Here is a 22,605-nt window from a genome sequence, read left to right as displayed (position 1 = left end):
AGGTACTGGCAGAAGTAAAGCTGTGAGGACGGGGCGTGAGTCGTGCTTGGGTAGCTCAGTTGGTAGAGCACTTGCTCGCGAAAGGCGAAGGTCTCGAGTTCGAGTCTCAGCCCGGCACACAGATTTAATCTGCCAGGAAGTTTCAAGATGAAGGGAATGTGGAACAGTTAGTAAAGGTTCAGGAAAAACATTTTTCACTCTTTAGTTTACACACTTTATTTAAACAAGATCCAAGATTTTTCAATTAACGAACAATTCAGAGTTACACTTTTCTGTCATTTAAAGGCAACACACACACTGAGAGAGAGAGAGAGAGAGAGAGAGAGAGAGAGAGAGAGTGTGTGTGTGTGTGTGTGTGTGTGTGTGTGTGTGTGTGTGTGTGTGTGTGTGTGTCAACCCTTGAGAAAAAGTAGGATAAAAAAACATTTGGGAGCCGCCATCCAAGGTACACTTTCAGGCAAGGTTTCAATAATGGGCAATTGCTTTACATAACTCTTTAATTCGATGAGCTGTGTGTCGAAGCGCCATCCCTCGGTTGTCGCAGGTCTGGCCATCCCTCCACTGTCAGACTGGCATTGTCTTCTACAAGGCATGGCCCTCGGGCCGGCAAAACTAGAACACGCCCAGGCCTGAGTTACTGACCGGTTCCGTACCGGTAATTGAGTAGTAGTTTCGGTAAACGCACAGGATAGAAATATAACTTTTGTGCGAAATAAAACAGAGCTTTTGTAAAACCACGGTCAGTATGGAAACGGCGAGCTACCGGGGGCTCGAAAGGCCACGGGCAGAAACTGAGGCCCGCAACTCCGTGCGGACGTATCGAACCGAAGCCCCGGAGAGATGTTACGGAGAGCCGGAGTGACTAGAGGTGGGGGACAGATGTGAAGGTTAAAGGAAGCAGACCCCCGACTTAGGGCAACTCGGAGGGGGCAGCAGCTTGCACAGTTCATGGTTGGCGTTAGTGATGTTGTTGTTGTTGTTGTTGTTGTTGTTGTGGTCTTCTGTCCTGAGACTGGTTTGATGCAGCTCTCCATGCTACTCTATCCTGTGCAAGCTTCTTCATCGCCCAGTACCTACTGCAACCTACATCCTTCTGAATCTGCTTAGTGTATTCATCCCTTGGTCTCCCTCTACTATTTTTACCCTCCACGCTGCCCTCCAATACTAAATTGGTGATCCCTTGATGCCTCAGAACATGTCCTACCAACCGATCCCTTCTTCTGGTCAAGTTGTGCCACAAACTTCTCTTCTCCCCAATCCTATTCAATACCTCCTCATTAGTTATGTGATCTACCCATCTAATCTTCATCATTCTTCTGTAGCACCACATTTCGAAAGCTTCTATTCTCTTCATGTCCTAACTATTTATCGTCCATGTTTCACTTCCATACATGGCTACACTCCATACAAATACACTCCTGGAAATTGAAATAAGAACACCGTGAATTCATTGTCCCAGGAAGGGGAAACTTTATTGACACATTCCTGGGGACAGATACATCACATGATCACACTGACAGAACCACAGGCACATAGACACAGGCAACAGAGCATGCACAATGTCGGCACTAGTACAGTGTATATCCACCTTTCGCAGCATTGCAGGCTGCTATTCTCCCATGGAGACGATCGTAGAGATGCTGGATGTAGTCCTGTGGAACGGCTTGCCATGCCATTTCCACCTGGCACCTCAGTTGGACCAGCGTTCGTGCTGGACGTGCAGATCGCGTGAGACGACGCTTCATCCAGTCCAAAACATGCTCAATGGGGGACAGATCCGGAGATCTTGCTGGCCAGGGTAGTTGACTTACACCTTCTAGAGCACGTTGGGTGGCACGGGATACATGCGGACGTGCATTGTCCTGTTGGAACAGCAAGTTCCCTTGCCGGTCTAGGAATGGTAGAACGATGGGTTCGATGACGGTTTGGATGTACCGTGCACTATTCAGTGTCCCCTCGACGATCACCAGTGGTGTACGGCCAGTGTAGGAGATTGCTCCCCACACCATGATGCCGGGTGTTGGCCCTGTGTGCCTCGGTCGTATGCAGTCCTGATTGTGGTGCTCACCTGCACGGCGCCAAACACGCATACGACCATCATTGGCACCAAGGCAGAAGCGACTCTCATCGCTGAAGACGACACGTCTCCATTCGTCCCTCCATTCACGCCTGTCGCGACACCACTGGAGGCGGGCTGCACGATGTTGGGGCGTGAGCGGAAGACGGCCTAACGGTGTGCGGGACTGTAGCCCAGCTTCATGGAGACGGTTGCGAATGGTCCTCGCCGATACCCCAGGAGCAACAGTGTCCCAAATTTGCTGGGAAGTGGCGGTGCGGTCCCCTACGGCACTGCGTAGGATCCTACGGTCTTGGCGTGAAACCGTGCGACACTGCGGTCCGGTCCCAGATCGACGGGCACGTGCACCTTCCGCCGACCACTGGCGACAACATCGATATACTGTGGAGACCTCACGCCCCACGTGTTGAGCAATTCGGCGGTACGTCCACCCGGCCTCCCGCATGCCCACTATAGGCCCTCGCTCAAAGTCCGTCAACTGCACATACGGTTCACGTCCACGCTGTCGCGGCATGCTACCAGTGTTAAAGACTGCGATGGAGCTCCGTATGCCACGGCAAACTGGCTGACACTGACGGCGGCGGTGCACAAATGCTGCGCAGCTAGCGCCATTCGACGGCCAACACCGCGGTTCCTGGTGTGTCCGCTGTGCCGTGCGTGTGATCATTGCTTGTACAGCCCTCTCGCAGTGTCTGGAGCAAGTATGGTGGGTCTGACACACCGGTGTCAATGTGTTCTTTTTTCCATTTCCAGGAGTGTACTTTCAGAAATGACTTCTTGACACTTAAATCTATACTCGATGTTAACAAATTTCTCTTCTTCAGAAACGCTTTCCTCGCCATTGCCAGTCTACATTTTATATCATCTCTACTTCGACCATCATCAGTTATTTTGCTCCCCAAATAGCAAAACTCCTTTACTACTTTAAGTGTCTCATTTCCTAATCTAATTCCCTCAGCATCACCCGACTTAATTCGACTACATTCCATTATCCTCGTTTTGCTTTTGTTGATGTTCATCTTATATCCTCCTTTCAAGACGCTATCCATTCCGTTCAACTGCTCTTCCAAGTCCTTTGCTGTCTCTGACAGAATTACAATGTCATCGGCGAACCTCAAGGTTTTTATTTCTTCTCCATGGATTTTAATACCTACTACAAATTTTTCTTAGTTGCGTTCTTGCGTTAGTGATACCAACCATTACCTCGAAGGTGTTGGGTTCTACATATGATATGACATGGTGCTTTCTCGGGCCGTATTGCAGTCAGAGTGAAATCTGCAACGAAGGACAAAGGAATATAATCTGAGAGAGCTGTTAAATGTTTTACAAGAGCTGTTAAATGTTTTACAACAAACCATGACTCTCCATATTCAGTAGTTTCTAAGTTATGGTCTCAAATGATGGGACTTTATGGACACCCTGTTTATGAAAGTTATCAGACTTCGTGTTTCGGAAAAGGTATTGTTGGGGTGGTCCTTGTGGCGTTTTTGAGCAAAAGTTAAACCAATTTCCACTACAAAAATTATTGAAAAGGAACAGAGAATAACAAAATGTAACTGACAGGGGGAAATGGCGTAGATAAGAGTTCATCCTTTACCAGGTTAACGTGTCTCCTTTCTTGCGGCGTCCAGGTCTTCAAAAATCTCCTTCATTTCTGCGTGATAAGTCTGCTTCGAAATCTTGCAATAAGTTTCATTGTCCAGGAATTTCTAATGTATCCAAATCCGTCTTGATATAAAATGCAATTTATTTTAGTTGCTTCTCTCCATCCTCCGAATTTCATAACTTCCACAATGTCTACACATTAATAAGTTTTTTCGTCTTAATCAGATCACGTCTGCATTAAGCTTCCGCTCTCGAGAGACCATAAAGAAAACGGATAGAAAAACAAAAAAAGAGTTAAAATTTTAGTATTTTCTCTGCCGTCGAGCGCTCGTACCGCTGCGACGGTATAATTTTTATCTGAGGGAACGAGTGTAGCGCAGTGAAATTCAAAGTCCCGCTACAACTCTCCATATTCAGTAGTTTCTAAGTTATGGTTTTAAATGATGGGACTTTATGGACACCCTATAGTTCATAATGATGTTCTACACCGTCTCATGGATGGGGGTTAGAGCACACTTTCAGTTTCTCCAGCAATTTCACTGACACCCCATTTTATTACATTATATCTTTCCCTTTCTGTCAAAGGAAGTATTTAAAAGTACAGGAAACTAGAAATTCCTTGTACTTTAACTCGTTTCTTGCTCTATACATTTGTGGTGCTGGCAAGTAGACATTCTTCCTACATCTCAAATTGTGTAATATTCATATTAATCTAGTGCATTTTCATGTTCACACTCTATAAAACTGTCCCGAAGCACACAGTAATTACTGTCTGCGGTACCACAGGTTTTCTACCTGCCAGTGCGCGTCTTCTATAACCAGTGTGTGCTGCCGACAATGGTCGCCTCGCTGCCTCTTATACGCTACATCCTGCTGCGCGAGAGAATTTCCGTCGTGCACGGCCACTCTGCATTCTCGACGCTCGCTCACGAGGCCATGATCATTGGCAGGCTACTCGGCATAAAGGTCAGTATTTCATATTCGAATACATTAGGCAGCGGTTTCCGCAAATTAAGTAAAAATTGTGGTGAAAACAGTTAATTAGTTTTGGGAACTGTAGTTAAACTTACCAATTTGTTTACCCACCATCTTCTGAAATGGAGATCTTTTATCGATGTGCAGTGAAATAAGATGTATATTAAATGGAATAAGGAGGCACCATCTTCTGGGATAAGATAGTCGCGCCTTACGATATCTGGGCTGGGACTACTCGGGGATGTTATCAGGAAAGAGACAACTGGCCTTCTACAGGTTGGAATATGGACTTTCAGAGCCTATAGTAAGGCAGGTAGGCGAGACACCTTGGAAAGATAGGAGGATAGTTTGAAATTACGTATAGTGGGAATTAGTCTATTCTTACTGCCACCGAACTTTACTATCTGGTCAAGTGAGTACAGGGTGGTGGACACCAAATCAAATAGGGATAATGCAGGAAAACACTAATAATGAATAAGAAAATAGGAATGTGTATAAGCTATTATGAACAGTATAGTGAATGCATTGTTGTGGCCATGATACACAAATATTTTATACAGTGTAGGCAACTTTGAATCCCATGGTGAGAGATTTTTAAACTGCAAAACATTTTCAGGGATAGATGTGGAGTCAGACTGTAATTTATTAATCATGAACTGAAGATTAAAACTGAAGAAATTGCGAGAAGATACACTTCAAGTGATTGAGACAGGATTAATAGAAAGAATAAAAAGTTAATTTAATTCGTGAATGAGATTTTCACTCTGCAGTGGAGTGTGTGCTGATATGAAACTTCCTGGCAGATTAAAACTGTGTGCCGGACCGAGACTCGAACTCGGGACCTTTGCCTTTCATGGGCAAGTGCTCAACGGACTGAGCTACCCGAGCACAACCCACAACCCGTCCTCACAGCTTTACTTCCGCCAGTACATTTTAAGTTAATTCTTGTTTATTGTTCCCTCTCAGATTACATGTTTCACCATTCTGGATCATCTTTAGATCTGAGTAGTTGTTGGCAAATAGTCTCATCTACTCAGAGCTACATATCAGAGTAATGATGCAACTACTTAGATCTGAAAGTGATTCTTGGTGATCAAAACATGTAATCTAATTAAAAATGTGCAACTGGGAGAGAACAATAAATGAGAATTACCTTAATTATCTAAACCATTGCTGAATCTTTCTAGGTGATCATGTTGACTATAGTGAACCAAAACTTGTTGAAAGTTTCAGAGGGAGAATTGGGCAGTGACTAGCTCAAACAGGGGAAGGAATACAACAGAAGACAAATAGATAACTTTGTTAGATGAAATAGCAACTAGGAATCCACCCATAGGTAAAACTTACATTTTCAATTTTACAAAGGAAGAAAATAAAAATGCAACAAATGAAAGGGACAAAAGAAATACAGATGTTAAAACATACTAATTGATGAAGAGTACAAAATGGCAAAGCATAAATGGTTACAGACGAAATATAAAGCTGCAGAAGCACAGATGACAAAGGGAAAGATAGATGTTGTCTCTAGGAAAATTAAAGACTTTAAGAAAAAGACAAACAGCTGTATAAACGTTAAGAGCTGAGATGGCAAGACAGAACAGAGCAATGGATGTGTGGCTGTGAGAGGAATCAGTATATAGGGTGTAACAGGGTGATATTTTAAAAAATTTGTGAAATTGTAGAGAATGAAATTTTGAAAACAGCGTTAAGTCCCCTGTAGCTAGAAATGGGAAATCGTTTCTACAGTACTATGCACTTTCTATTCATTTGGTAGCCTAAATGAAACATGAGAATACTGCAGTTTGGAAAACATTTATTGACAGTAGAGTACATTCAGATACTGTAAGCTAATCTGTGACTTCATAATTTTAGAGTAAGTCTTCAATGTGATGACCATCAACTTTATTACGTAATGTGCAACAATGAACTGTGTTTTGTGTGATTCCCTGTATTGCGCTGTGTTCCCCTCTGCCAGTATCAAACATTGTAAAGATGCACCATGTAAGTGCAGGTACTGTTCCTACCGGTGTTGAGTGCAAGAGGTACTTGACATAACCCCCAGAGGAAAACTCCAGAGGTGATGGCAGGGGAGTGCACAAACCAAGGGACTGCACCTGTCCAGCTACCCTCTGCCTGAAGTTGTCTGGGAGATACACATTGTCCCGACAATCAAACTGAGCTGGAGTACAGTCGTTCTGAAACTCCAGACTAGTGCACAGTAGCGAGGAAGCGTCCTCCAGAAGTTCAGGTGAGGTGTTCTCCAGTAAGTTCAGATGCAGTGCACGTTCAAAGGTTCTTGTAAGATATGTCGTCCAATAAGGTGATCTCCAAAAATTCCAAGCTGAATGTTCAATGACAATTTGACGTGGTACTTTTTGTGGATGTAATGTGTGCATTCTCGACAGCCTATTGGGGCTGTAGAATCGTTTTCACATTTCTGGCTATAGGTTCCTTATATTGAATGCTCAAGATGTCATCCTGTGCAGTCTTTCAAATTTTTAGAATGCCTTTCTGGTACATCATGTATAGAAGTGGTACAAACTTAAAATGTATTGTGGAAAGGGAAAAGGAGTAGACAGTTATACAGGAGATACGATACCACGAGTAGTGATAGACTAGAGTTAAAATGAGGCGCCTGAAGTAGATGACATTTCATGAGAATTATTGTGATTGTTAGGAGAACCTGCCATGAAAAATTTGATATTCGAGGTCTACAAAACAGATGGAAATACCACTAGACTTACAGAACAACACGATAACCCCATTTCCAAAGAAAGCAGGTTCTGGCCGGTGTGTATATTACCAAGCAATCAGTTTAATAAGTCATGGTTACAAAATATGTCACGCATTACTTTAGTGGACTGGAAGGAAAATGTGTGCTTAAAGTGTTTGTAGATTTACAGAAAGCTTTTGATAATATTGACTGTAATACACTCCTTGGAATTCTGATGTTAAAGGGACAAAATACAGGGAGGAAAAGTTTATATACAACCAGACTAAATTCATAGGACCCAAAGGACATGGAAAGGGAAGCAGTGGTTGAGATGGGAGTGAGATGGCACTATAGCCTCTGCCTGATATTATTCAATCTATGCCTTGAGCAAGCAGTAAAGGGACTCTGGAGAAATATTAAAGAGAGAGGGGAAATTAATACTTTGAAGTTTGCCAGTGTCACTGTATCTGTCAGAAATTGTAGAAAACATAGAACAGTTGAATGTGATGGATAGTGTCTTGAAAAGAGACTACATAATGATCAGCAACAAAAATACAATGAGCATAAAGGAATGTAGATGAATTAAATCAGGTGACACTGAAGGAATTCGATTAGGAAATGAAATACTGAAAGTGGTAAGAATTTTGATTTTTGTGAAATAGACAGAATACATAATGCAGCCTGACAATAGCAATTGAAAGATGTGCCTGAAAAAGAGAAATAGTATACATGTAATACAAATTTAAATTTCTAAATGCAACAAAATGTATAAATAAATAGTTTTATCATAAGAAATAATTTCACACTTTGTCATTGCCATGTATTCTGCATGCAAAGTCACCAAATCAAATATGTTACGGAAAAAAAGTAAAAGGCCTTTAAACCTGGAAACACAGGGATACTTATGTGAGATGTTAAAGCCCACTTTAAAATATTAAGTTGTGACACGCTGGAACATAGTTTCCAGCAGTCTGAAACCAAAGTGTGTGTTGTGGTGCAACATGTGTGAGTACACACCATGTAGATGGTACAAAACAGCAGTCAGCTATCATAAAAGTAAAAACGTATCCACAATATATGCCAAAGCACGATGCTCATGTGGCCGAAATGGTGGCAGAATTAAAATTTGATAAAATGACAGCGGTGTAAACAGAGTGTAAGCTTTAACGTACAACGGTGTTAATATGTAGAGTTCATATTGTGGAGTTTGTAAAATGTGTGCTGACAATGGACAGTGGACAAATGCGATCAATATGTCTGTAATAATATAAAGGGAATAAAAAATTAAAACCATGAATGTAAATTGAAAGTAGTAACACACAAATGCATAAGTACACGTAGGTGTAATTGTAACTGGCGGTAAAACTGAACTGACTTGCCTAGTAACAGGAAACACCGTGTTTAAAAAGAGTGTAACAGGATCAAGAACCCTAAATGTAAATTAAAAGTAGATCTCCACATATGTAAAGCACACACATAGACACCCACAGAATGTCATACTCGGCATGTGACGTGCTAATGTGAATGTTTTAATTCAGAATGATAGCTACGTACATAAGTACACATACATCTAATCACATTTGAAACATTATACGGTAAAAATGAAGTAACCTATGTAGCCACAGTAAACACGGTTTATAAAATAAAAGTTTTAACACACAAGTGCCTACACAGTCTCGCATGAGTGTGGTACCATGTAAGTGGTGCACTAATGTAAACATACTGAGGAAGGATAAAATGGATACTAATTAGTAACAAGTGTAGCATGGTGTAGAATACTTCCCAAGACCAACAGTGCACAAATGCCAACTGTATCCTAAGAGGCAATCATACAAGATGTCCTGAAATCTATTTTTCAGGTCAGTCTGTTCATTCAAGATATTCTGGCTGTTCTCTAAACACACTATGAATTTCAGTCTGTTATAAATAATCACACTGTTTTCCTTTTCTGCTTCTAAAAAAGAATTTTTGTGGAGAATCTTATGTCATTCAACTTATGTTTGGTTGTCTGAATATGGTTCCCAAATCTGGTGTTAATTCATTGTCTAAATCCACTGGTAAATGTTTTACACATTTGTCCTATATAAAACTTCTTCTATTATCTGTATAGTTTCTAAAATCAAACCCTGAACGTGTGTATTGTTTCCTATGCTGGATATTGTGTTGTATAGTCTTCACTAATGTGTTATTAGTATGAATGCTGATACGTGTTATCCCGGAACAGTCTAGCTATTCTTTCACACAGATCCTGTATAGGGTACAGACAAGTATTTAATTTTAACCTCTTCTTATTTGAGCAATATAATCTCACCAGTAGTACCGGGTGATCAAAAAGTCAGTATAAATTTTAAAACAGAATAAATCATGGAATAATGTAAATAGAGAGGTACAAATTGACACACGTGCTTGGAATGACATGGGGTTTTATTAGAACCAAAAAATACAATGTTCAAAAAATGTCCGACAGATGGCGCTTCATCTGATCAGAATAGCAGTAATTAGCATAACAAAGTAATACAAAGCAAAGATGATGATCTTTACAGGAAATGCTCAATATGTCCACCATCATTCCTCAACAATAGCTGTAGTCGAGGAATAATGTTGTGAACAGCACTGTAAAGCATGTCCGGAGTTACAGTGAGGCATTGGCGTCGGATGTTGTCTTTCAGCATCCCTAGAGAGGTCGGTCGATCACGATACACATGCGACTTCAGGCACCCCGAAGCCAATAATCGCACGGACTGAGGTCTGGGGACCTGGGAGGCCAAGCGTGACGAAAGTGGCGGCTGAGCACACGATCATCACCAAACGACGCGTGCAAGAGATCTTTCACGCGCTATGTATCAGACATTTTGTGAACTTTCTTTTCCTTTGTTCTAATAAAACCCCATGTCATTCCAAGCATGTGTGTAAATTTTTACCTCTCTGTCTACATTATTCCATGGTTTATTAAGTTTTCAAATTTATATTGACTTTTTGGTCACCCTGTATTTTACTTATGTAATTTTGCAGCAAACATTTTATCTACCGTGTGTGTTGTGAAGCCATTGTTCTCTGCTGCTTGTCTAATGATACCAAGTTTTGTCCGTTTTGTTCTGCTCGAGGTGAAGAATGAATAATGTGTGTTCCATGGAATGAAAACACATTTTCTTAAGGTTCATGGATAGCAAGAATTATTGTGGGTTAAGGTATCATTATAGGTGAACTTATGGTAAATGCTATATCTGTGAACACCATTATCATTCTTAAGGCGTGTGTAGCAAATTAATGGCATGTTAACTTTGTACTCTATAGTGAAGGTAATGTTAGTATGCGTGCTATTCAGTTGCACTAACATAATATCATTGAGTGATCATCTGATCAATGGTAATGTCATTCATGCACTTTTATACTCTTCAGTTTTACTAGCTGTAATGGGAAATTTCTTTAAGAACTGACTTTTGATATAATTGCAAAAATGTTGCAATGATGTCCAGTTGCAAATTTCATTAAATTTAAGATAGGTATAGGACTGTATCAGATCTAAACTAATGTTCTCGTATTTGCTTTCTTGTTTTTCAGTATATTCTCTTCTATGATTTTAAGTGTCTTGACTTAGAATAGTAAATAAGTTCACTGTGTCAAGACACACATTTAATTTCCATTGGTTCTTGACCCTGTTACACTGTTGTTTTGAAGATGTTGATTTCCATGACTAGACAAGTCACTCCAGTTTTACTGTATGACATGTTTATTACAATTGGGTGTGTATGTACTTAGCTACTTTTAATGTATATTCATGTTTTTAGTTGCTTATTCCTTTTACGTTACTAAATATACAATATTCACATTTGTCCATTGCGAGTACACATTTTACAAACATTATAGTACTGACTGTACATACTAATGTCTTTGTACTCTCAAGTTCGTATTCTCTGAGTGTTTATATCCCACAATTGTAATGCACCCATCACGTTGATAACAAGAGTGTAGCACCTTGGTGTACATTGTGGATGTGTTATTACTTGCAAGCTAGTTGATTGTTATTGTATCAGCTGCAAGGTGTGTGATATGGTGGGCAGCCTTATACGATGACACACACATTGTTACACTCTGCTGGAACTACGTTCTAGCATGTTACAAGTTTATGCTGTAGAATTGGCTTCAACATACTGCGTAAATACCCTTTTGTTTTCAGCTCTAAAGGTCTTTTGCTTTATTTTTAACTCTGGCATATTGAATTTTGTGGCTGTTTTCAGAATTCTTGACAATGACAGTGTTGAAATTCCAATCGCAATTCATAAAATATATGGCTTAATGAGATAAAAAGTTCAAAATATGGCTATGTGGTTTATTACTTACTAAATCATCCTCTAGCACATGTCATGCAAAAGTTTGCATATACGTGTGATTGACAAATGAACCCCAATTGACATGTGTGTATGGACTGCTAACTGCAGAAAGGGAATAAGCTCACTTTAAAAAATTTTGCAGGGGTGACAGAACAACTGCTTTGCACCAGAATTCTAAAGCAAAATTATTCTATGGTTTTATGAAAATATGTATTTGTAGATTGCTTTAGATTATGTAATTTTTTTCCAAATTTGTGTGACTGGTAACATTCCCCCCCACCCAACTGGACATGTTCCCTTTGTGCAGGAAACTATGTGGAATATAAATTGAAAGTCTTATATTTTTAGGATACAAATTTATTCTATTTGTTTTTTACAAACTGAATACTTTTAAACATTATTACAAAAAGAAATTCATGGCTTGCACATTATCTTCAGCTGGACATCCCTTTGTCATCGGATATGTTAAAAATTTCATTCCAAAATTGTCTTTTCTTCTTGAGTGTAGATTAAATTGTTTTTAATATAATCATAAAAATATATGTTTGTGTAGTGAGGCTTTTTAAGCATATTCTATGGGAAGTTCTAGATTCATCTGATAATTCCTTAAATAAAAGCTATCAGCTTGCAGTCCATTGATGTTTCTTAAATTGAGCTACTTGTGGTATATCTTTGGTGATACTAAGTTCTTGATAGGGCAAAAAAATCTTTTGCTCCTTTGGAACACATTTTCCATAAAAATTATAAGGCAAGATTATTAGTAGAATTTTGACCACCAAGTGTTATAATCTGTAAAATCCTCTACTTTCATGAGAACAACACTAAATGTGTGTTTCTTCTGTGAAGAATTGAATATGAGGTCTGTCACTTAACTAACAGTGTTGTATTTTTACTGGTTTCTCAGTTTTGTCCTGATGATGCCTACAGGAAATATTGTTCACAGTGGAAAGGGAACACATCCAGGCCATGTTCCCTTTCTCAGTAACTGTTGAATTATACCTGTTGTTAGTGGTGTTTCATTGTCTGTACACAAGTTTAGTATATGCAGCAAATCATGCCCCCTATCGAGCTGTACTTCTGTGATGCAATAAAACAAATTTTAAAAATTTAGGATGTTCCCTTTCTCCAGTTAGTGAGTTGTAAGTCTTGTCTTGTCATGTCATAAAGTGTAAGAGCAAACCACATAGACTACAAATATCGTTGTTGTTGTTGTTGTTGTCGTCTTCAGTCCGGAGACTGGTTTGATGCAGCTCTCCATGCTACTCTATCCTGTGCAAGCTTCTTCATCTCGCAGTACCCACTGCAACCTACATCCTTCTGAATCTGCTTAGTGTATTCATCTCTTGGTCTCCCTCTACGATTTTTACCCTCCACGCTGCCCTCCAATGCTAAATTTGTGATCCCTTGATGCCTCAAAACATGTCCTACCAACCGATCCCTTCTTCTAGTCAAGTTGCGCCACAAACTTCTCTTCTCCCCAATCCTATTCAATACCTCCTCATTAGTTACGTGATCTACCCACCTTATCTTCAGCATTCTTCTGTAGCACCACATTTCGAAAGCTTCTATTCTCTTCTTGTCCAAACTGGTTATCGTCCATGTTTCACTTCCATACATGGCTACACTCCATACAAATACTTTCAGAAACGACCTCCTGACACTTAAATCTATACTCGATGTTAACAAATTTCTCTTCTTCAGAAACGATTTCCTTGCCATTGCGTCTACATTTTATATCCTCTCTACTTCGACCATCATCAGTTATTTTGCTCCCCAAATAGCAAAACTCCTTTACTACTTTAAGTGTCTCATTTCCTAATCTAATCCCATCAGCATCACCCAATTTAATTTGACTACATTCCATTATCCTCGTTTTGCTTTTGTTACGTTCATCTTATATCCTTCTTTCAAGACACTGTCCATTCCGTACAACTGCTCTTCCAAGTCCTTTGCTGTCTCTGACAGAATTACAATGTCATTGGCGAACCTCAAAGTTTTTACTTCTTCTCCATGAATTTTAATACCTACTCCGAATTTTTCTTTTGTTTCCTTTACTGCTTGCTCAATATACAGATTGAACAACATTGGGGAGAGGCTACAACCCTGTCTTACTCCCTTCCCAACCACTGCTTCCCTTTCATGTCCCTCGATTCTTATAACTGCCATCTGGTTTCTGTACAAATTGTAAATAGCCTTTCGCTCCCTGTATTTTACCCCTGCCACCTTTAGAATTTGAAAGAGAGTATTCCAGTCAACATTGTCAAAAGCTTTCTCTAAGTCTACAAATGCTAGAAACGTAGGTTTGCCTTTCCTTAATCTTTCTTCTAAGATAAGTCGTAAGGTCAGTATTGCCTCACGTGTTCCAGTGTTTCTACGGAATCCAAACTGATCTTCCCCGAGGTTGGCTTCTACTAGTTTTTCCATTCGTCTGTAAAGAATTCGTGTTAGTATTTTGCAGCTGTGACTTATTAAGCTGATAGTTCGGTAATTTTCACATCTGTCAACACCTGCTTTCTTTGGGATTGGAATTATTATATTCTTCTTGAACTCTGTGGGTATTTCGCCTGTCTCATACATCTTGCTCACCAGATGGTAGAGTTTTGTCATGACTGACTCTCCCAAGGCCATCAGTAGTTCTAATGGAATGTTGTCTACTCCCGGGGCCTTGTTTCGACTCAGGTCTTTCAGTGCTGTGTCAAACTCTTCACGCGGTATCTTATCTCCCATTTCATCTTCATCTACATTCTCTTCCATTTCCATAATATTGTCCTCAAGTACATCGCCCTTCTATAAACCCTCTATATACTCCTTCCACCTTTCTGCCTTCCCTTCTTTGCTTAGAACTGGGTTGCCATCTGAGTTCTTGATATTCATACAAGTGGTTCTCTTCTCTCCAAAGGTCTCTCTAATTTTCCTGTAGGCAGTATCTATCTTACCCCTATTGAGACAAGCCTCTACATCCTTACATTTGTCCTCTAGCCATCCCTGCTTAGCCATTTTGCACTTCCTGTCGATCTCATTTTTGAGACGTTTGTATTTCTTTTTGCCTGCTTCATTTACTGCATTTTTATATTTTCTCCTTTCATCAATTAAATTCAATATTTCTTCTGTTACCCAAGGATTTCTACTAGCCCTCGTCTTTTTACCTACTTGATCGTCTGCTGCTTTCACTACTTCATCCCTCAGAGCTACCCATTCTTCTTCTACTGTATTTCTTTCCCCCATTCCTGTCAATTGTTCCCTTATGCTCTCCCTGAAACTCTGTACAACCTCTGGTTCTTTCAGTTTATCCAGGTCCCATCTCCTTAAATTCCCACCTTTTTGCAGTTTCTTCAGTTTTAATCTATAGGTCATAACCAATAGATTGTGGTCAGAATCCACATCTGCCCCTGGAAATGTCTTACAATTTAAAACCTGGTTCCTATATCTCTGTCTTACCATTATATAATATATCTGATACCTTTTAGTATCTCCAGGATTCTTCCAGGTATACAACCTTGTTTTATGATTCTTGAACCAAGTGTTAGCTATGATTAAGTTATGCTCTGTGCAAAATTCTACAAGGCGGCTTCCTCTTTCATTTCTTCCCCCCAATCCATATTCACCTACTATGTTTCCTTCTCTCCCTTTTCCTACTGACGAATTCCAGTCACCCATGACTATTAAATTTTTGTCTCCCTTCACTACCTGAATAGTTTCTTTTATCTCGTCATACATTTCATCAATTTCTTTGTCATCTGCAGAGCTAGTTGGCATATAAACTTGTACTACTGTAGTAGGCATGGGCTTTGTGTCTATCTTGGGCACAATAATTCGTTCACTATGCTGTTTGTAGTAGCTTACCCGCACTCTTATTTTTTTATTCGTTATTAAACCTACTCCTGCATTACCCCTATTTGATTTTGTATTTATAACCCTGTAATCACCTCACCAAAAGTCTTGTTCCTCCTGCCACCGAACTTCACTAATTCCCACTATATCTAACTTTAACCTATCCATTTCCCTTTTTAAATTTTCTAACCTACCTGCCCGATTAAGGGATCTGACGTTCCACGCTCCGATCCGTAGAATGCCAGTTTTCTTTCTCCTGATAACGACGTCCTCTTGAGTAGTCCCCGCCCGAAGATCCGAATGGGGGACTATTTTACCTCCAGAATATTTTACTCAAGAGGACGCCATCATCATTTAATCATACAGTAAAGCTGCATGTCCTCGGGAAAAATTATGGCTGTAGTTTCCCCTTGCTTTCAGCCGTTCGCAGTACCAGCACAGCAAGGCCGTTTTGGTTAATGTTACAAGGCCAGATCAGTCAATCATCCAGACTGTTGCCCCTGCAACTACTGAAAAGGCTGCTGCCCCTCTTCAGGAACCACATGTTTGTCTGGCCTCTCAACAGATACCCCTCCGTTGTGGTTGCACCTACGGTACGGCCATCTGTATCGCTGAGGCACGCAAGCCTCCCCACCAACAGCTAGGTCCATGGTTCATGAGGGGGGGACAAATATCATTATATATATTAACAAGACATAATGGTAAGATATATTTAACAAATATCATTATATATATATTAAATATATCTTACCATTATGTCTTGTATCAATACAGTTAAACCAGTCTGCCACAGTACTCACAAATATAGCCAAACAAGAAATAACAGTGTGATTATCCTGGGACAACTCAGTGACTGTTGTTCAAATTAGTGGAAGACATACTGATATATATATGTGTGAGTAATACAGGTGGTCTTCTGTGTGCTAGTGCATATTAAGGGTATGAAACAGGTTGTTTATTCAGTCTAGCACTCAGTATATACTTACAACAAACTAGTACTGTGGTATAATATACATGTACATTGCCATTACTAAAACACGAGGCTTCTGAACAAAGTAGTATTCTCTGAAAATATTTGTCTGGAGTTCAGCTGTGAACAGCAATAAAATGTGGACAATAGAAGCTTTCAGAATGTGGTGCTGCAGAAGATTAGTTGGGTAGGTCATATAACTACTGAAAAGATACTAAATTTACTTGGGATCAAGAGGTTCATTGCCTTAGTTGACAAGAGGAAGGTTTGGTTGATAAAACACATCTTGACACATCAAAGAACTGTCTATACAGTAATCGAGGGAGGGAAGTGGCGAGGGGGGGGGGGGGTGTATTGTGGAGAAAGAGCAAGGTTTGACTACAGTAATCAGGTTAAAAAGTGGAAGATTTCAAATGGTATGAGGCTTGCACAGGGTAGACTTATTGTGGAGAGCTGCATCAGACGATTTCTGGAGTTAAAAGGACTGCAACCAGCCAGTGTAGCGTAATCCTGTAAAACACAGAGTAGAAACTGTTGGATAAACAGAAATTTGAAGTCAACTAGTATGAGATGGGGAAGCGGGGGGGGGGGGGGGGGGGGGCAGTGAAGCTGTCACAAACATGGTGACCATCTTGGATGCAACTCATAATTTTCAAATGGAAACGCGTCGCGTGATGTGCCAGAGAACTGTGTGGGAAAAACAGTGGTGCCCTTCATTTGAGCGTAGCTGTACTCAACATGTGCCCTCTGATCTCTACTTCTGTTTCCTTTTTATATATTGGGAAGTGCTGCATCAAATGTGTGTTTGAGTGATTTACCCCTTGTTCTCCCCCTCCCCGTTTTTCCCTCTAAACCCTTAGCAGAATTGGTTTTATATTGTCTATCTCGTGTCAAACATCTGTCTTTGTATATACTGAACATAATTTTATTTATCTTAATATTAAATTCGACTTGAGCCGGTGCCCAGTACAATATAATGAAACGGTCTGTTCTTAACACATTCAGTACACAGTCCACCCCACAGGAAAAGTGAGAAATTGAAATAAAATAAGACATTTAATTTTAGTTTACATGACTATTTATTCAAAACAGGCTCCTTATTAGGTAACACACAACTAGATTTGATGGATAAATTGCGATAAACAATCCTGACACTCGAAACTTTGTCTGCAGTACCACGGTCGTTGCCTTCGGTATATCTGAAATTGGTCAAAAAGCTTGATTTTTGGTTTGCAAATTAATCGGAAGTCACACGGAGGCAAATCAAATGACTCAGCAGGGTATTCGAGCACCGCGACAAATTTCTCGTGCAGCAAACACAATGTCGCTTAAACCTGGTCTTCAGATTGGACCCCAACAATTCTCATCACAATTTAAACCACTCGAGTAGTAATTTGCATTCACCATTTGACCTTCTCAAACAAATTCTGTATGGATAATTCGTTTTGACTCGAAGAAAACAGAGTGAACCATTTCGGCACAGGTCATCTGCGAGTGAGCTTTTTTCGGCCCTGGAGATTCTGGACGTTTCCATCTGTAGCTTTGGCACTTTGTAAGTGGCTTGTAGTCAAAACACCATGTTTCATCACCTGTTCTGAAGCAAGGTGTGAAGTCCGGCTCCCTAGCGGCCATTCTTTTCATTTCTCTCCAGTGTTTCACCCTGCAAACTTATAATCGTCGCTGAGCGAGAGGGGGAAAAGTGACAACAGATATTCTTCTTGCCCAAATTCTCAGTCAGAATGCAATCCACAATTGTTTTGGAAATTCCAGTGAGTTCCTTAATTAACCTGGTAGATACACAACAATCATTTTGAAAGAGGTCAGGCACTTTTTGAACATTTCTTTGACTCACTGTTGATCCTGGATGTAGGTATTCTTCAGCATTCTGAAATCATTTGTGCCACTTAAAAACATTTTTACGACTCATTGATGCACTAACATAGATAGTTTGCATCATTTCAAAATTATCTGTGGCACGTTTATCCAATTTAAAACAAAATTTAATGTCCACACATCGCTCCATTGCTCCTTTAATGACCAACGTTCAAAATGTGCTGTTAAAGATACAGTTATTATGAGCAGTCTGTTATGCCAGCACTGATAAATTTAAAATGGAAGGTAATCAAAATACCACACTAGTTAATTCATGCATCCATTCACAACATCTTTAGTAGTTACGCAAATATAAAACCCGTCACCTTTCTTGTGGGAGTGAGTCTGTATATGAATATATATAATAGACAACTTCTTCCTGGATTACTTTCTATTCAGGATGAAATTACATGCACTATTGTATAAAGTTTGCTATAATGGAAATTCATAGATGGAACAATACGTAAAATAAGGAAAAGATGACCATTCACACATTGAGTCTGATGGGTGGAGCGTGCAGTGTTCACTAGCTTCAAAGTTCTGGCCCTTTCTATAGTAGGAACTACACACATTCACATACACTCATACAGACATCCAAATACACACTACCAGTGTACTTGGTGTCTCCTGTTTTATGTATTACATAAAGTTATTTATACATATGTCTAAAATGTATTACGCACTTGAGCTACTTTGAAATTATTGAATGTGTGCCAACTTATATAACAGTGTCACATAAATTTACCGCTTGCTAAATTGGCTTAGGCTTACTATCACGCATGAAATGTAATATTATCTACTGAAGCATGTGTATGCCAGTTTTGTTATGCAAGTAATGCTAATGCCATTACCGTTGTTTTGTATTGTTCTACATGAACATGTGTACCGTCATATGTACCTTATACTTAGAATGCTTGTGTGTCAACAAAAGTAATGTATTTTAGTAAACCACCAGGAATGTTATATATGTAACTAGTACTACCAATGTAAGCCAAATAGCCATACAATATGAGAACCATTGAGTTGCATTAACACAACATCCCTAAGTGCCTTATAACCTTATAGTTCACAGTATTATTTTTTTGTACAAGCAATGTTATGTAAGAATTGGGAAGTACCCCAGCATGCATTATTTTTTGTGATTGTTTTGCTTGTTCAATTTGTGTGCAAGTTTTGTTGTGGGGTGGTGTTTGTGCAGCTGTGGTGTTCACGTTTATAACATTTGTTAGTGTTTGCACATGTAAAGCAGTGTATATGATTTACTGCCATGTTTTTATCAGCATCAAAACTTTTGCATTTTAATATAGAATGCCAAACTTTTGTCAACTAATTTAGAACTAATAAGTTACTGTGATAGTGTATGATCAAAGCATATGACCTGTGCATGTGTTTCCTGGCCAGTTACTTCTGTTGTCATGTATATATACAGTGTACATGAGTAGTGATTTAATGCGAGTCATGTTAAAGTTGTTAACAACAAAATTATGTATAATTTGCCCCATTTTCAGTATGTACATAGCCTCACTCTCATAATTATAAACACATTCGTACATAGAACCAACATACAGATGTGAATACGATGACATGTATACATGTCAGGTTTTCTTTAGGTTTTGACATGTACTAGAGCACAATGTAACTAATGTGTTATTTTTAGGAATTTATAACATAACTGCCATACTCATGGGATGCTGTGCATACTCTCTGTGTGTGTGTGTGTGTGTGTGTGTGTGTGTGTGTGTGTGTGTGTGTCACTTTTTTCTTTCTTTTTTTTATTTTATTTTAAAAAAGAGACACCCCTTGAAAATTTTATTTTTAGCATATTCTGACTAATGCAAATTATGAACTGTTTTATTGATATAAAGTATCTGCTCAAAAGCAGGATCTTGTCCCACTTGTTAATTGTCTACATTTTGATAATACAAAGAGAAATAAAATAAACAAAAACAAATGGAATACATTAATGTTTATCTTCACCTCCTTTTTTGCTTACTATCAAAGCTGGACATCTTTGGTATCACTATTTTAATGACGACCATTGATATAGTTTCATGAGAGGCAATAAAAGAGGCTGTGTACTTCTGTATACGAGCAGCAGTGAAGTTTATAATCATATTTGTCACAAATATATGGCCATTTCTTGCAAGTATGTTGCAATTCCCGAGGTTGTAGCTACAGTTGGACCTGAGCGCACAGCTGTGTTTTGTGTGTGGTTTTTTTTTTTTTTTTTTTTTAGAACACACAGCCAATTTTGTATCCACATTAATGGGAGAACATTCCAATATTCCTTCATCTGTTGCTTCGGAACATATCATCTAATGCATACTATTAAGGAATATTTGTCCTATTTTAAAGTCAGTTCAATATAGATTACAAATGGATTCAAGCAAATCTGGTAAGTTTAAATCTGGTAAAGTTACGATCAGACGAAACTACAATCATCTGCCAATAATTGTGGATGCTTTGCTTACTCTGGGAGATGGTTCATTGGAACTGCAACATATGAAATATTAGTTCACTTAGTTACATGAATGATAAAAAGACTTACTTAAATTGATACACTCCTTTGCCACGGGAGTGCTTGATAATTTATAACTGTCATTTACTCAAATCATCACTTGGTGCATACAAAACCACCACCTCTTCTCTTGAAGTATACGAGGTTGGATCCAAAAGAAACTGGATTGTTGTCATAAAAAATTTATTGATGAACCCTTTTACAAAATTACTTCAGTCACCTTCAAAATACTCTCCATTACATGCGATGCACTTGTCAAGTCTCTTTTTCCCACTGTTGGAAGCATGTTTGGAACTCTTCAAGTTTGATATTGTCCAGTGCCCTTTGCGAAGCTGTGTTTACTGCCTCCACATCGTCGTAACGTTCCCCTTTTAGCCTTTTTTCATTCGTGGAAATAGGAAAAAGTCGCACGGGGCTAGGTCTGGCGAATACGGAGCGTGGGAACGACAGACCACCTCCGAGATGCCAAATAGTGGGTCACTCGTAAGGCTGTGTGTGCTGGAGCATTGTCGTGATGCAGAAACCAGTCACCTGATTGCCAAAGTTCCGGGCGTGTCCTCCTCACATCCTCTCGCAGACGCCTTAAAACATCCAAGTAAAAGTGCCGGTTAACAGTCTAGCCAGGGGGTACGAATTCCCGATGCACAATTCCACGAAAAAGACAATGATCGTCGTCGTCACATTTGACCTCACTTGCCTTGCTTTTTTTGGCCTGGGAGAGTTGGGAGTCCTCCACTGGCTCGACGCTTGCTTGGTTTCTGGGTCATACCCGTAACACCAACTCTCATCCCCTGTAATGACTTTGTTCGAGAAGTTCGGATCATGTGCAGTCCCTGTTTTCAAGTCCTGACACACATTCATGCGGATGGTTTTTTGCTCCTGTGTGAGAAGGCACAGAACAAATTTAGCAGCAACACGTCTCATGTGCAAATCCTCACTCAAAATCTGCTGGCACGAGCTCCAACTGATTCCTGTCTCTGCAGAAATTTGGTCGATCGTTTGGCGACGATCCTTGTTGATCTTTTGGCGGACCTTTTCAATGTTCTCCTCGTTTCGCGATGTTGAAGGGCGTCCAGAACGAGCTCGGTCTTCAACACACATCTCACCACGTTTAAAGCGCCCGAACCACTCGAAAACCTGTGTGTGGCTCATAGCGTCCTCCTGGAAAGCTTCCTGAAGCATTTGGTCTGTCTCCGTTGCAGTTTTTTTAAGCAGGAAACAAAATTTCACACACACTCTTTGTTCTTTTAAAGTTACCATAACGACTTCGCAGAGGTAGCCTGCCAACAGTCAGAGAAACCCAATACCACACTTGCACGTTCAGCTCTACACTGACGCCGTCTGCACGGCTGTTTCAAGAAGGTCTCTGGTAACACCATCTAGCGTGAGAACCCTGCACTACGTCAACGAGTGTCAGCGCCCTCGGAGTCCAGTTTCTTTTGGGTCCCCCCTCATAGTGTTCAACATTTACTAAAGTAATTTCCATCTGAGAACTGAATAACTGCTTAGGCCTACTTGATCATGTCGTTTTCTTCAGCTGTCACGAACTGGGCAGAGCACATCCTCACTCAGCTCTATATTGACCTCTGCACGAGAGCACTGTCGTGTTGAAAGAGGGCGTGTCTTTTTCCACCCACTCTCGCTTGTCATTGTGGACTGCAGTGAGACACACTATTATTGGTGGCATTGATGTGCATTGCTGACTATAGTGTG

General features: G+C 40.0%; 1 protein-coding gene across 1 annotated transcript in view; it reads left to right on the top strand.

Moving 5' to 3' along the window:
* The window catches only part of LOC124553620 (phosphatidylinositol N-acetylglucosaminyltransferase subunit A), a 139,885-nt gene that overhangs the window by 20,228 nt on the left and 97,052 nt on the right, over positions 1-22,605 (top strand). The window contains exon 3 of the mRNA XM_047127475.1: positions 4,469-4,648. Within this exon, the coding sequence (XP_046983431.1) occupies positions 4,469-4,648 (180 nt within the window). The remainder of the gene's footprint in view (positions 1-4,468; positions 4,649-22,605) is intronic.

Source organism: Schistocerca americana, chromosome 11 (genome assembly GCF_021461395.2).
Source record: "Schistocerca americana isolate TAMUIC-IGC-003095 chromosome 11, iqSchAmer2.1, whole genome shotgun sequence".
Lineage (NCBI taxonomy): Eukaryota > Metazoa > Arthropoda > Insecta > Orthoptera > Acrididae > Schistocerca > Schistocerca americana.
This window is presented reverse-complemented; position numbering and strand designations above follow the sequence as displayed.